Consider the following 16788-nt stretch of genomic DNA (forward strand, 5'->3'; position numbering starts at 1 on the left):
ACAGGTAGCATGTGGTAGAGGCCATTAAGTGCAAAGCACTGGTTTTATCTCAAAAACTGAACCTATTTTCAAGGGGAGCAGTTGGGATGTTACATAAAGAAACAGGATTTAATATCTTGCTTTTCTTATTTAGTGTCAGAAAAGCATTGCTTTCCATTTCTATATATAAAGTAGACTGAAAGAAAGGTTTGACTAATGACAGTTGCTTCTATGTCACATTTATTCTGTGTGCAGAGTTTGGGAAAAATACAGTAATTCTTGCGGAAAACATAATAAAATTACAGATCAGCAGAAAATATTTTAAAAATCTGTGGTTTTCATTTTTGAAAACAGAAATGATACAAGATCAGTAACAGGAGCTGTAGGCTTTCATTCAGAAGTGACTTGTTTGCATCCAACATAAATTTGCAGTGACCATTTACCACCTAACAGCTGTTCAGCAGCCTACGCATGATGATATGGTAGCCCCTGTTGGAGAGGTGTCCAGGTGACAGTCACAGTTAGTTACCATCCCTGCTGGCAGTCTCAAGTAGCATAACGGAACAGTAAGACCTAGAGACCATAATAGCGTGTGTCTTCTAGACAGAAAGCGGTTCCAGAACGGGACAACAAAAAGGTATTTCTGAAATTAGCAGTGTCTACCTAATGTGTAACAGGATGTCAATTTAAGGTGTAGTCAATATAATATTTTTCATGAGAACTTGTGGTTTAACCCCAGCCAGCAGCCAAGCACTACACAGTCACTCTCTCACTCCCCCACCAGTGAGATCGGGGAGAGAATCAGAAGGGTAAAGTGAGAAAACTCATTGGTTGAGATAAAGACGATTTAATAGGGAAAGCAAAAGCCGTGCATGCAAGCAAAGCAAAGCAAGGAATTAATTCACCATTCCCATGGGCAGGCAGGTGTTCAGCCATCCCCAGGGAAGCAGGAGTCCATCACACGTAACAGTTATTCAGGAAGACAAATGCCATCACTCCAAACCTCCCCCCTCTTCCTCCTTCTTCCCCCAGTTTATATACCGAGCCTGATGTCATATGAATATCCCTTTGGTCAGTTGGAGTCACCTGTCCCACCTGTGTCCTCCCATACAGCCCCAGTCTCATCAGCATGGCAGTACAAAAAGCAGAAAAGGCCTTGACCCTGCATAAGCACTGGTCAGTAGAAACAAAAATATCTCATTATTATCAATGGTGTGTGCAGCACAAATACAAAACACAGCCCCATACTTGTCACTGTGAAGAAAACTAACTCTACCTCAGCCCAAACCAGGACTATTTGCATTTTGCATGGTTCCACATAAAATCTTTGAGACACCTTTTTTTTTTTATGCTAAGGGGTTTTTCTGCTAAACAAATTCCACAGATTGAAATGGCAGGCTGCAGAATCAGCCATTTAATATAACCTACCAGTATGCTATCATTACAATGTACTTATTTTGTACTCTGACAGCAAAAGAAATAATGAATTAGGAGATTGCCTCTTTCCATTCCTTCTTACTGTGAAACAACTTGTACTAACAATGCAGAACTGTAGAGTTACGGGAAATATTTTGCATTTTGGAGGTTTATATTCTTTTTTCCTACTACTATCATCATTTAGTCAGCATAAATTCTGGGCTTCATACCGCTCTCTTCCATACACAGTATTTAAAACAAGAAGGTCAATTTTCCAAGTACTATTCAGTTTTGCTGGTTCCTTTCAAAAAAACCCATTTGCTCAGCCTTAGAATTATTACCTTAACAGAACAGCATAGAGCTCTAATGATCTATTCCTTTTGCTTACAAAACAGTATAAAATAAGGAAAACCAAAAGCTCATAACAGCCACAACTTTGCTAAAAGCTGAATCATATGTTGTTTAAAAAGTTACCATTTACATATAAAAAGCTCCTCAGTATATACAGCAGAGTCAAGCGAATAAATGCACTAAAAAGTACTTCTGAATCAAAACTATGTTATTTAGATTCCTGATGTAGCATGCAGCTGTGATACCACAGAAGATTTCCTTACTCTTACCAAACTTTCTAACATGGTAAAATGCATATTCCAGTTACAAAGAAGAAAAAAATAATTCATTTTACCTTTACAATGTGAGGCATTCACTGTAGGTACTTCTCTCTGGTCTACTACTGTTCATTAAACAAGTATGTGGGAGGCATGTCTGGGATCCAAAAATGTCACAACTCCTTTAATTCTAAATTGTCATTGAAGGTGGCCACCCCCTACCAGGACAACCTTCTGAGGGTGTTTTTTCTTTTACTGATGCTTCTGCTAAGTAAGCTAACTAACTCCTTGTTGATGACACCAAGGACCATAAACAGCCTATTTCTACTACTTCATTTTTGTCTTCTCCTGTTGAGAGCCTACCAAATTAGACCATTTTTCTTCAGTTGAAGAATATTGCATTATATTTATCACTATAGCAACTAACTTAATTGATTTGATGCAGGTTTCTCTTCGACCATAGGATGGAGCCACTATCCCTAAGTATAATCTAAACATTTAAGAAAGAAAAAATTATCAGTTTATCATTTTACCACATCAATGGGAATATAATTGGGCTTCAGACATTAAAGTATAAATGACAGCCTAATGGGCTGTACATGTACACCCAGAACATGCTTTATAAATACGCATATCTGCAAGAGGAACTCAGAGTATCATGTTCACTGGTTGCTCTCAGTAATAGGGATGACTATTGCACAACAATTTCCAGAAACAAAGATTGACAAAGTAATGAGGAGAAGGAGAAGCAATGTTCATATAACTGATTCAGGAATAAGATTTGTCATTCTAACAGCTTAGAAATGGATATAAGCAAGGTAGATCAAAAATTTTATTTACAGTGCTATAAAAAAAAATGGAAAAATGGAAAAGTTCTAATTTTGTTTTTGAAGCTGCAGAGATTGATTGTAGTAAAATGATACAGTGAGAGAGAATCCAATATGAGGTTAGTGTAATTAGTTTGATAATATATTCACCTTTATTGTTTTTTACAGAATGAATGCTGCTTGATATCAGAAATTTAAATAGGTATACTTCCATATATCTGAATATATTGTGTGTGGAAAAATATAGAACACCTTACACAGTCAAGTTCCTTCCTTTTACTTCTTTCCTTTTACTTTCTAAGAAATATGGCAAGCCTGTTATTTTTAAAACATTTTTAAAATCATGTCTCCCTCCACACCCAGTTATCCTTTTCTTCAAAAAAGGAATCAGATGAAAAAAGTCTGGTTAAACTTTAGCTGATTTTTAAAAGAATTCATAAAATCTTAAGTGCTACTTTAGCTAGAAACTGCTTCATTTTTTTTAATCTTGATTTTAAACACCTTCCCTCTTTCCACAGAGCAAAACCCATATTTTGCAATGTTTCAAATATTACTGCTAGAAAAAACGTTCATGGTGCTTCATTAACATTTGGAATTGCAGTTGTCAAATCAGTGAAGCATTACATAAACGGTAGAGTGTTTTGACACTGCATATTTTAAGCTGCATGATGCTTTTCAGTGCTATAAGAAATGAAGAGCGTACTACATGTTTGAGGAACACCATCTACGCTGGCTGAGAGAACTAATCAAAAACTGGTCCCTTAAGCACACCAGAAAATGCCTTCAGATTATCAGCCAACATTTGTATTGTACAGCATCAGTAAACAATGCAAAAAATAAACAATGCACAATATGTAATAATTCAAAGGGACAACTTCATTCCTTAGAACAAAACGTTGTCAAACCTCTCACTGCTGAACATAAAATGTTTTTAAGTGTCAGAGTTTATGGTTAACTCTTTCTGAGGCCATGCTAATAGAAAATATATGCAGAGAAGAACTCACATCGTCTCATAAAAAGTCTGGGACTCTCCAGGCATTTCTAGCACAAACTTAATAAAATATTTCTTATTACTAACATCCAGATGAATTCCCTTTACACTTGAACTACTCATCCTGTAATATGCACTCCCAGCATACACATAAATTCTTTTAAATCTCACTATGTTGTTTAGTATATCCTCTATATTAAGAGATTGAATATGGCATTATGAACAAAATTATATTATTATTTAAAAGTGTGGCCACTTTAATGTGATTTTTTTAATGAGAAGTGTAATGCAAAATGTGCTAAATTAAAAAATAATTACAAAATATAAGCCATTTACACTGTCACCAGTATGAAGAGTCCTTGTAACATGCAAATAAAAGTGAATTACAGGTTCTCTTAACCAATTAAAATTTTGTTTCAGAAAAAAGAACCAAAACAAAACACACAGAGAAATGTGAATATAATATAGTTGGAGGGAATGGAATATAGGGTTAAGAAATGCAGCAGTATGCTCCTGGAAAACAGCATCTATTTCCTATTCATCATAACCTACACCTATTACAGCTCAACAAGACAAGTCTACAAAATCTTTTATGTGACAGCTAATGAAATGAATACATACCATAGGTAAATTACAGACCTCTTCATCTTAGGTTGGGAAAATACACTGTAGATTCATTTTGGCAAAGCTGTGCAGGTCTCTCCTGATAAATTACATATTTTTTTATTATTGCATAGAAACAGTTTTGTCTATTCCCTTTGAAGCTTTCCCACTCTGATACTATGGACTAACTTGCATTCAATAGAAGCATGGGCATTAACTCTATTTACATTATTTAACTGCTTGAAAATGATTCTTGCCAAGAGCAAAACAAACAAACAAAAAAAACCTGGAAAAAATAGACCTTTAAAAGTATTATGTACTTGATTCTTATAGATACCTTATCCACAACTCAATGCGATTAATCGACAATCTATCAAGCCTGAAAAAAAATATACAAAACTCTGATAGCCTGAGATGAAGCTCTGAAACTGACAAAACGAACTAAACTGCTGAGGACATGCCAAGGAAGTGGCAGGGTTTGTTCCAATGGAATTTCAGTCACAGAATCCCATATGATCCCAGGGATGCTGACACCTCTCACTTGATTAAGTTTTTGCTTCCTAAAAGGATGAATATAAACAAAACAGCTCCTTTTCATGGACGATGGATGGAGTTAGGAGAGTGTGTACATGGAGAGAGCAGTCGGGGAGAAATCTGGTAACATCTGATAATAAACAGTGAACAGTGGATCACAGTTACTACCGCTACAAAGTTTGTTTCTAAAATCCAAGAGATGTTACTGTTTGGACTGGAAATGCCACATCTACAACCTAAGGACATCTCATTCTCCTGAGAAGCAGCAGTATTAAAGTATTGGTCTAACTGCTTTACCATAAGGGACTGAGGAGAGACGTGTTGAGGGGCAAGTCTAAGACAAAGTACCTATGCCTGCCAGCTTCAGAGTTTGGCCTTTGCCAGAAGCATTACCTCAGGTGGGAAGGGCGTAGACCTATGCCCAGCAAACGCACCACAACAAATATGTACTTACTGCAGTAAGCGATTAGGAGACTGGCCAGGATCATGATAGCCCAGAAAGTTGAAGACATGCTTGGCAAGGTGTTGGCATCTTTCCTACTGCTTCTCCTGGGAGATGGAGCCATTGAAGCCACTTCCCCGGTGGGGGGGAAAGTCAGACAGTTTCACCAGCCAGCTCTCCCCTTGACTGATGGGCTTTCTCCAGGTGTAATCCTCAAGGAAGGCATCTTCCAACGACCCTGCGGTTTATCATCAGCAACATGGTTCTGTTGCAGGAATCATCTTCCAGCCAGAAAGCCAAGACGACTCTAACACCTGCGATACTTGGGCGCAGTGGCCACTGCCAGCTTTCTTCTTGTCACTGTGGTGGGATTCACTGGCGCGGAGGGTTTCACTGCGGCTTGGACGCCACGCGGGCTGCTGAGCTTCGAAGATGTCCCACGAACGACCCTCTTTTTACTTTCTTTCCCCTCTCCTTTCCTTTTTTAATTTGCAGAAGTTGTTCCGCTTGTTGTCCTCTCCCCCGCCTCTCCGCTCCCCGGGGCAGCCCCCGCCGGTGGGTGCGGGCCCTGGCGGTGCTGACGCGGGGCCTCCCCCGCCCGCCCGCCGCTCTAGGGCGACCCCCGCTCAGGGCGTCGCCGCCGCCCAGCGCAGGGCAGCATGTCCGCGGGGGCCGCCGGCACCGAGGGGCGAGGGCAGACCGGGGCCACCGCCGCCCGCCCGCGGGGCAGGGCTGGGCCGGGCAGTTCCGCGGGGCGAGGGCGATCCGCGCTCCAGCGCAGCGCCCGCGGGGGAGCGGGGGGCGACGGTGCCCGCCAGCTGCCGAGAGCAGCGGCGGAGCCGGACAGCCCCGTCCCCCCCACCCAGTCCGGCCTGAGCTCCCCTCCCAGCCGGTCCTGCGGCTCGACGGGGCGAGAGGCGGCCGGGACACTTCAGGTGGAGGGTCGCGGTGGCAGGTTTTCTCCTCTCCGTGCGCCGCCCGCTCTGCTCTCAGGTTCTGCCGCTACAGCGGCGCCGGCCCTTCAAGTAACCAGAAGCAGGAGGAGGAGGAGGGGGCCGGCGGTCACGCCCACAGGTGCACAGCGCTCGGAGCACAGCAGTCCTTCCCCTGCTCCGCTCCGCTCCGCCAGCGTGTCCCCGCCGGAGGAGGGCTCCCGCACCGGGGCCCGCATCGCCCCCGGCCCCGCTCCGGCCCCGCTCCGGCCCCGCTCCCCTGCTCGCGGGGCGGTGCCGCGCCCGGCGGGTGTGGGGAGGGAGGGACCGCGGGGGGACTGTTCCCGCAGCGGCGGCTCCCGGCCCTGAGGGGCAGGCGGTGGGAGCTGGGGCTGCCGAAGGGCAGGAGGGCGAGCCCTGTGGCTCAGCGGGGGCAGAGCAGGGTCCGGCCCCCAGCGTCTGCCCACGGCCTCCCGGGAGCCGCCGAGCGGGGAAGGGAGCGGGGGCAGTGCCCGCCTGGAGCCCTCTCGAGGAATCTCTGTTCCCGACTGAGACGGGGTCTCGGCTGAAGGAGAAGTGGCCCAGGGAACTCTCTCTCCGCCCCCTCACCTGCACGGTGCGGCTCGAAGGCTCCACGGTGCATCCCGCCTAGACACGACCATGGGTGTAAAAGGAAACAATTTCTCTTTCTGTAACCAACTGCAGTCCTTACGGATCCTTATGGGGACATCGGTTTCTCTCACTGAAATGGCAGCGACACATCAATATGAAACCCAGTTTAGAGGGCTTGAGTTTACATATCTGCCAGTAGCCCTTACGGTAATAATAAAAAACTTAAATGTTTTAGGAGGGACCAGGTAGTTGAGCTTTTCCATAGCAATGTCTTCAAATTAATATTTTAAGTTCTGCAGAAGGTAGTCATGTTCCAAGTAAAGGCAGACTTGGCAAGACTAGAAGAGGAGCTTGGTCACAAAATGTCCCCATTGTCTCCTCCTTTGTTTTACTTGCATAATGAAAATACCATGAAAAAGCTGTTCCATATTCCTTCAGAAGTCCAGGTTTGTCTGATTTTTTGCCTCTTAAATATCTGGACTTAAAATTGCATATGAATAATGCAATATTTACAAGACAAAACTGTAGGGACTTTTTAAATACAGCTATACTTGACTAGATACTTATAGCTAAGTTCGTTTTTGCACCATGAGGACACTGTAATCTCTTTGATTTTAGAGAAGATTTTCTACCAGACTAGTTTCATACTGAACTGGTAGGGCAATAGGTTTATGTTTTCAAACATGCTTCACAGAGATGAAGCTTTAACTATCATTTGGGTGCAACTACATTTGGGTACCAGAACACCTCTCAAGATGTGACTTTCTTTTCCCTTATTTTCATGGGAATTTCTTTTCTATTATATTTAAGAACTGGAATAAAACAAAACGCAAACATTAAGACAACATGCTAAGCTGTATTCTTCTCCCTCATATCGTTTAAAAGAACATTTAATTATTATTTTGTATGTAGAGAATAAATCTTTGTAACACCTTCTATCCCTGACTTAGACACTATATTTTCTCTATAAGTCAATATAAATTGCATATGTCCTTTGGAATCCTGTAGTATTACTTCAGTTTGATATTACAAAATTCTGTTGCATCATGAGTTTTTTTAAAAAATAGGACTTTCAAAATTCCTAGTCTCAGAATAAATGTAAATAAGTGTTAAGCAACAAAAATGCCTTGGTGTGACATGCTGCTGTTCACTGCAATTCCAGGACTAACATGTACATTAATCAGTTTTCTGTATGTATGAAAAAAATAAATATTTCCATTACAGATGTGAGTAATGAATGTACAGTTGAATAACATACTTTAAATATTACTAAAAAGAAAAAGCATAAGTATCTTGAAAAGAGATATATAGTATAATGTATAGATTGGGAGACTTTAAAGCCACAAGGAATATCTGCAGCGGTATATAGGACACTATACCTTTCAGTAGAGTGCACAGAATTTTGTATAGTAAATCTTAGAGTTTACCAAGAAGTTGTGGTTATACAAGAGGATTTCCCTCAGTCTGAGGAGTGGGAGTCATGATTACTGTTCACCTAAATAAAGCTTGAAGATTGATGTAGAAACTGAAGTCTTGCTTTGATAATTCTGAAAGCTGACATTGTTCACTTGAAACCAGGTTAATTCCCATGTCAGAAAACTACTCAGTTACTCAGAAAGTAAGGTACCACTCACTGGAAACAGGAACCACCAAGCTGGGGCCTTTGTGTTTCTATACAACTACCTGTAATTGTTTTACACAGGGCATTTTATATTAAGAAAGATTTTCAAACATTGCATTCTGATTTGATTGTCAAAGACAAGATAAGACTTAAAATCTCTCTTAAAATGTAATTTTAGGTCACTGCTGATTTGTTCTGTAAGTATATGTTGATCCCCAGTAACAGCTTGGCTGTTCTGCACTGTCTTATACGGAAAAGTATTTGACACTACTCGCAGAGTAAAGTCTTACTCAATGAAAAAGTGGCAGAATGTGATCTCAAATTAATTTGCTTGCCTCTTTCTTGACATGTCCCACTCACATTGATTTTCAAGGAAAATGTGTGAAGTCTGTCTTCAATGCCTTCCTCATCTCCCAGGAAATTCCCAGTATTCAGACCTCTATGTACAGAAAGGTAGAAACAATGATTAAAATCAGGGACAGATGTCTGAAAGCTGAAAATAAAATAGAAACCCAAGTTAAAAGCTGTATATCAAAGTGAAATACCCTTTTCAGAAATCAGATTTGTTCTTTGTCAAAGACACAGATCTCTCATTGCCATTGCTGTTGGAAGAGGTAATATTTACAAGGAAATTAAAATAATATTTAAGCTATTTATTAAGATAGGCTGTGCCATTGCTCTAACTGAAATTATAAGCAAAGTGTATATATTGGCTTAGAAACAGGCATAGTTTGAAGCCTGATGTAGCAATGTGTCAGAGTTTGTTCATGATGTGTATATGCATCGCTGCTTTCTGCTAGAATGTCAGACCTGTAAAGCCTGTGTAGTGATGTTGACCTCTATTACAGATGCAATGTGCAGAGGATAAATTTTAACATTCATTTAGCACCAAGGATGTACATGAGAGAGGGTAGATAATGTTCCTCAGGTCTTTGCAGAGACACTTTCCGTTCTTTCTGAGTTTGCTTATTTACTTTGAAAATAAAAGGATTAGGTAAATAGTGGGTAAATTCTGCGGCAGTGCACTGATTTAATGTACTTCGTAAAGAATTAACAACCAAAAACATTCAAGCCAGCAACTGAGTTTTTGCTTTAGATAAAGTATAATTATTCAGTTGGTTCTAAATGTTGATGTCAAGGAAAGAACAGGATAATATGACGTTATTGTTTACATCTGTTAATTTTGAGATAAATGCGAGTCAAATAGATGTAAAAGAATAGCAGCAGTTAAAACTTCTCTTTTACAATGTTAAAAACATGAATTACGTACTAGAGCTATGTAATATAAACTTGTTGTTTTATCTCAGCAGCATTTTCAAGGGAAAAGCAGTGGAGCTTAATACTAAGAAAGTAAGGACTTTGTTTATTTAATCATTTATATTTTCAACAAATTAAATGACTCTGTATGTCTAACAATCCATAGCACCTCTTTAACAACCATAGCAAGTATTACAAAAAAAAAATAGAAGAGAATTGCAATTTTCTCTATCTTCCTTGAGAAGAAGGGACCAGTGGAGACCAGTCGGGGGATGCAGATTCACGGTTAAAAAATAGCAATGATTTTAGTTAGATTTTATGAGAAGATTTTGTGTCTATATTTACTGATCTTAGGCCATCCTTGGAAAAAATGTTCTAACTAGACTCATAACTCAATGATTTTTTTTTATATACCTTCTTTAGTGCCCGTAATATTGACCATCTATTTAGTAGGGAAGTTTTTGCTATTGGTTTGCATGAAGCGAAAAATTAGTATTTCTGACAAAGAAAGAGAAAGGAAGAAGGAGAGACTGAGTGTGTAGATGGCTGATTTCATTGTGAAATTATAATTTGGAGAGTTCAGTCCTTCAACAACAGAAATGATATTTGAGTCTAAACAGCAGTGAACCACATATGTCTGAAACTATGGGATAAGAAACTTAGTTCCCAGCCACTATTTCAGTAAAAGTCTTTATTTACAGAGTACTTTAAAAATTTGTGAGAGATGTTTTGATATGTGTTCATGCAATGAGCTTTTTAAGGTCGGTAACAGTAAGGTCCTTAAGAAAAATCCTCCTAATGCATAGTCAAAATATATTTAGAGGGAAACTGTTGACCGCCCAGTGACCAAAGCCAAGTCATGTTGCTTTATGTCACTGTATTGTCTACATGCCAGGTGCTCTCACCAATAAGTGCTTTTGTTGGTTTTTACAAACACATAACTGCAGCCTGTTACTTGTAGGCTGTGCCTTTTCACTGATCTTTCTGTAACAGATTCAAACTACTAGTTAGTAGTGTTTTTTTTGTTTTTCTAGCCAATATTAGTTTAGCTGGGTTTTTTTTTCTAACTTTAATTGGCCATCAGTGACGTTATAGATATTGTTTGATATAGATACAGTTTGAAAAACTGTATGTGGTTTTGATTTAACACGAAAGCTTTCATAAGTTTTAGGAAATCCTCACCCCATAAAACAAAATACATGAAGTTGTTCACTGACAGCTATGTTAACCTGTCCAATTATTTACAAAGTCAAACATTTTTAAAAAGCAAGAAAGTGACAGTGGGAATGTGTTGCCAATACAAAACATTTTTATACCTGTCTGTATAACTGCTGTGTTGTCACAACGTCTGCATTATGATCCTGACTGAAGTTTGTCGACTTTACACTACAATGGAGAAAAGCCATGAAGGAGAAACATTTAAAGAGGTATTTTAATTCCACTTTGTGTCAAAGGCAAATCTGCTGGTTTTGTTTTTTTTTTAATTTGGCACTATCAAAACATTTCTGCCATTTTTTTAAACACATACTCGCTATAAATGACCAAGAGATTAAATTAAGTTCTGTAAAATTACTGCATTCTCACTCAGATCCTGAAAATATAGAGATTTAAAAAAACCCACTTTACTACTGGCAAAAGAAGCCCAAATATCAGATCTAAAGTTGGATTATAACAAACTACAGCTCTTAATAGCATGTACTATTAAAATGTTTTTATGATGTGGGTGTGTAAAATTGTTTCTTTGCATTGAAATGCCTACAACTGATGTGGCAGATAAGTACATTCCTGTCACTTAGCAACCTTCACTTGTTCCGAAAAAAAAAAAGGAATATCTGAAGTGCTATTATTGAAAGTGTCTGGAATTTAAAAAATTACCAAATCATTCAGAAGCGAGTCATTACCTGAGCTACAGTGATGTAGCAAGAACAGAAATAACTAACTTGCATATCTGGATAATTTAGGAAGGTGAGTTATTTTAAAAAATTAGGAAATAAATCAGAACATGAAACAGCAAACAAACTTGAAATAGATCCAAACATGGCAAATTGCTTTCATTACAGCAAATAGAGAATAAGAGGGATATGAAATCACAACTATGAGCAAATTTCTCTCTTGGAAATTGCATAAATTATTAATCAGCTCAGTTGTGAGTTAGGTCTAGTTTAATTTTGTGCAATCAAGTGAAAGAGACACTGAATCCAGTACCTGTTTGACAATGTCCAGAAAAATCTGCTTTTGATGCTTCATAAATAACACATGCAATTCTTTTACAATAGATTTAAAGCAAGGAAATAATACATTACTTATTTGGGAATTTATTATATTTTGTCTTTTTTTCGTCTAATTTCCTTCAACTTTTTTCCCTTCAATGACATACCACAATTTGATAACTTATTTGATAACTTGTTTAAACACAAAGACCTAATTTTTTTTTTCACTCCTGTATTTTTTTCTGTCCTGTATCTGTTAGTTTCCCTGCACTGCATTCTGTTGGAGGGAGAAGTCAAAATATCCTATACTTGTCTGTATATACGATCAGCATCTACCCATTAGAAAGAAAAAAGCATCGTTACGGGTCTGGCAACTGCATGACCCTGTCTTTCAGGGAGTGTGCTCTGAAGCCACCAATGGATTTGCTATGTAAATCCTTATTTCCTTTGAAACTCTGTGCTATTTTAGCACAAACACCAGAGAGAGTAAGGGCTCTTACCTCTAAGGTATGAGGCTAACTATGTGTCTTCTTGCCTTTCTCTGGAAATCTCACCACTTCTTCACAAACCTTTCTGTAGGAGAAGAAAGGAGTGATATTGTCTGGAGGCAGAGTACAAGGTTATGTTCAGAGAGCTGACTTCTGCTGATGACAAAGCCAATATGTTTTCTGAGCAGCTCTTTGACAATGGTTTCAGTGTCTCTTTTTACCTTAGTTTCTGCTGGAACCATGAATTGTTAATATTTTTTTTTCTGTAAAGATCTAGAGCTTTTTTGATTAAATGTTCTGTTTGAAGGTGAGGTAAGACAGAAACATTTAAAAAATGTATTTTTAAGAACTCAGTGATAGGGCAGTGAGTACAGATGTTCTCAGTGTACACTGGTACTTGAATGGTTAAATTCACCATGCAGCAATATTGTCGATGAGTGAATAGTAGGAAATTTTCCCAGGAAAAGAAATCTTGACAAACCAAGCAAAGCTGCAGACTTAAAAGCTAGAATTTTCATCTAGAGATGATAAGACTTACAGAGAATGTGGTTCCTTTGCATTCTCTCATTTGACAATTCAACTAGTTGTTCTTTAGAGCAGGATGAAATGGTGTTTCTGGTATCATTATCCTGTCTTTAAGAAAGCAGTTAACTTTCTGTAATCAAGAAATCCCTCAATTAATTATTGCCTTCCTGAGTGGAAATTAGAAACTATTGGTTTACTCTAAACCATAGTGTACAAACTGCAACCTATGAACCTGATGGACTTATTTTGAGAAGTAGATAAGCTGTCTCTTAAATGATACTGCTGAGTAGCAGACAAGGGTTGAAATGTTCAGTGTTTTTTCTGGTCAGCTGAAAAACTCAGTTCATCATCAAACATCATCTGTTTCTGTCATCTAAAATAGGATTTTAGATGTGAGGTAGGAAAAGAAGGGGTACTAGAAGGTAAAAGGGATAGTAAATAACAAATAGGAGGAATTCACTAGAGATCTTGCTGGTAAAATAATTGTTAGTTTGAGATTCTTGACTTTGGGTGGGATTTTTGGGGGGACAGTGGAAGGCAGAACAAGAGGTAGTGAGATGTCAGTAAATACTGAATTATGGGAGGGCTATTTTTTCATAAGGTAGTGGACATTTTGATTCTAAATGTGTCACATCCATGTGCATCCCGTAAAATTTTGTCTATGCTGAAGCATGACTTCAGATAAAATGTTTGACTTTCACAGAGAACTAAGCTCCGGAAGTTCAAAACTGGGAAGTGCAAAGTCCTGCACCTACAGAGGAATAACTCCATACATCACTATGGACTGAGGCCAACAACCTGCAAAGTAGCTTTACAGAAAAGGACCTGAAAGTCTGGTGGGCATCAAGGTGACCATAAAACAGCAATATGCTCTTGCAGCAAAGAAAGCCAGCAGCCTCCTGGGCTGCATTAGGCAGAGTGTTGCCAGCAGGTTGAGGGAAGTGATCCTTTCCCTTTAGTTAGCACTGATGAGACATGTCTGGAGTGCTTTGTCCCATGCTGGACTGCCACAAGAGGTAGTACAGGAGAGCACAGGAGAGGTATGTCCATGTCTCTTCAGTGCAACAAAGGGCTGAGAGGGTGATTAAGGAATCAGAGCATCTGTTATACAAAGGTAGGCTGAGAGCTGGGATTGTTTATCATCAATAAGAGAAGGGGGTGTGCATGGGTGTGGGTGCATGTGCATGTGTCTTATCAATGTGTATGTCTTAATGGGTCCTGGTGGGGCAAAACAGATTCTTCTTATACAAAGAAAAGAAAAGACACAATAGGTACAAATTAAAATAGAGGAAATTCCACTTAAGCATAAGAAAAAATATTTTACTTTGAGGGTGATCATACACTGGAATGGGTTGTGCAGCAACATTGTGCAGCCTTCATCCTTTTGAATACACAAAATCTGTCTGGACAAGGTTCTGAGCAGTCTGGTGCAATTGAGCCTGCTTTGAGCAGAGAGTTAGGACTGGACAAATTCCAGAGGTCTTTACCACCTTCAGCTGTTCTTTAAAAAGTAATTGAATAATACTAAATACAAATAAATAAATAAATAAATAAATAAATAAATAAATACATACATACATACATACATACATGGTCTTGCCTCTTTTCAAGGTATTTGACTCTTATCTAAGATGCTGAATAACATTTGTGCTTTCAGACAGCGTGATGAGGGCTAGGTACCTCAGCACAGGATCTGACCATACGTCAGCAAATGGTGCATGCAGGTTAAGAAATAACTAGTAGATATACACTTTGAAATGTTGAGGATAAGGGAAACTCCTGTACTCTTGTTAGGACTCCATGTGCTTTTCTATCCACCTGGATCTTATCACGGAACCTACTGCTGAGGCCTGTTACCTATAATCCTTCCTTCTAACCAAGTATTGTGTTTAGAGGAGAGTGAAGTGGTGGCAATAGGGCAGACCCCACCCCGTGTCCTCAAGGCCTCCTAGTCATTACAACATTTGTTCAGGATGTATGGGAGCTCAGTTCTGTTCTCTTCTCTGCCATGGGCAAATCTGCATCAATCAATGGTTCTATAATGGAGCACTTACAATCCCCTTGTTGAAAAAATGTCACTGTACATGTAATAAATCAAGATTTACAGGTCAGAAGGAGTAAGTATAAAAGTGAAACGATAGCTAACTATTTATATGGGTACTCACCTTGAGAGGAGACCAATCTTTTCATGCCAGATCCCAGGACAGTTCATAGAATTTTAACAATGACAGTATAATGTGCATAATTATGAAAAAGACAGGCCATTGAAGAAGACTGACATTAAAAAACTTTATTTACTAGGTCCTAGCTTCCATGCTTTGTCTGTGAATTGAATAATACCTCATGTAAATATGTAACTTCCATGGCAAATTTGATATCACATTGCAAATAATGAGATAACCCATGGCATTGACTTTCTGACGTAGAATCAATTTCCGACCAACACAGCTATTTTTCTGAATAGTTACATCTAGAACAAACAAACAAAAAATTGGTACATTAGTATTCACAACAATGTTTTCTGACAAGATCAAACGTTACAATTAATACACTGTTATTCACTCCTCTGAACGCTCTCTTCCTTTAGACTCACATTCTTTTTCATCTTACCCAGACTAAGTTTGTTTCTCTTTTATTAATATAAACACTTAATTAGGAAATTAGGGTTACTGGAAATAACAACTTTCTTACAAAAATATTTTTAAGTTGTCCAAAACTTGTTTGCTTTCTCCTCTTCACCTTCATTTTTTACCCTTTAAAATCTGCAAGCTGCAAAATGAGAAGTCAGATGCTTCTTCACTGTGTTTGGGATTAGTGCAATCCAAATTAAGCAGTATTATGTAGTATTTGTGCCTAGCACTTCTCCATATAAACTACACTTGCTGTTTACACAGAACCCATACCTAACACTGGAGCATCTGTGGGGAGCAGGGACATGGACATTCTTTGCTCTGCCATACCTGTGGCACTGCACCACTTGTGCCAGCTCTAATGGGGACCCCCCTATGTCTGCCTCACCTTGGTGGGGCCCTGTGTTTTCAGAGTAGGATTTGATGCAGCTGAGGGATGGAGACCTGGCATGATGGCAGAAAGGGATGTTAGAGTCAACTGCCTATGGATCATGTGCAAGTTCTGGTGGCATATGGCTGGCTGAATGCAGGAAGCTGTAGAATACTACCCTTTGTGAATCTTGCCCAGAGGGGAAGATAACAGCGTTATCTTTCTTCATTATAGAAAGGTATTTATACAAGATGTGGAATATGCAGCAGCGTAAGTAGGAAGACAGATTCAACTGTGCATGTTAACTTAATATTTCATAGAATCATTCAACAATTTGGACTAGAAGGGACATTTAAAGGTCATATAGTTCAACTCCTACAATGAGCAGGGACATCTTCAACAACATCAGGTTGCTCAAAGCCTGATTCAACCTGACCTTGAATATTTCCAGGGTTGGGTCATGTACCACTCTGGGAAATCTCTTCCAGTATTTCACCATCCTCATTGTAAAAAAATTTCATCCTTAAATCTACCCTCCTTTAGTTTAAAACCTTTAGCCCTTGTACTATTACAACAGGCCCTCCTAAAAAGTTTGACCCCGTATTTCTTATAAGCCCCCTTCAAGTACTGAAAGGTCACATTAAGGTCTCCCCGCAGCCTTCTCTTCTTGAGACTGACAACCCTAAACCCCTTAGTCTTTCCTCACAGGAGAGGTGCTCCAGCATTCTGATCATTTTTGTGGC

At 39.3% G+C, this 16788-nt stretch overlaps 1 protein-coding gene across 1 annotated transcript in view; it reads right to left on the minus strand.

Annotated features, from left to right (window-relative positions):
- TAFA5 (TAFA chemokine like family member 5) overlaps positions 1–6620 on the minus strand; it is a 149369-nt gene extending 142749 nt beyond the window's left edge. The window contains exon 1 of the mRNA XM_039379286.1: positions 5413–6620. Within this exon, the coding sequence (XP_039235220.1) occupies positions 5413–5524 (112 nt within the window). The 5' untranslated portion in view covers positions 5525–6620. The remainder of the gene's footprint in view (positions 1–5412) is intronic.
- Positions 6621–16788: the final 10168 nt, after the last annotated feature.

This window comes from Pipra filicauda, unplaced genomic scaffold (genome assembly GCF_003945595.2).
Source record: "Pipra filicauda isolate LSUMZ 115617 unplaced genomic scaffold, ASM394559v2 scaffold162_size1660881_pilon, whole genome shotgun sequence".
NCBI lineage: Eukaryota > Metazoa > Chordata > Aves > Passeriformes > Pipridae > Pipra > Pipra filicauda.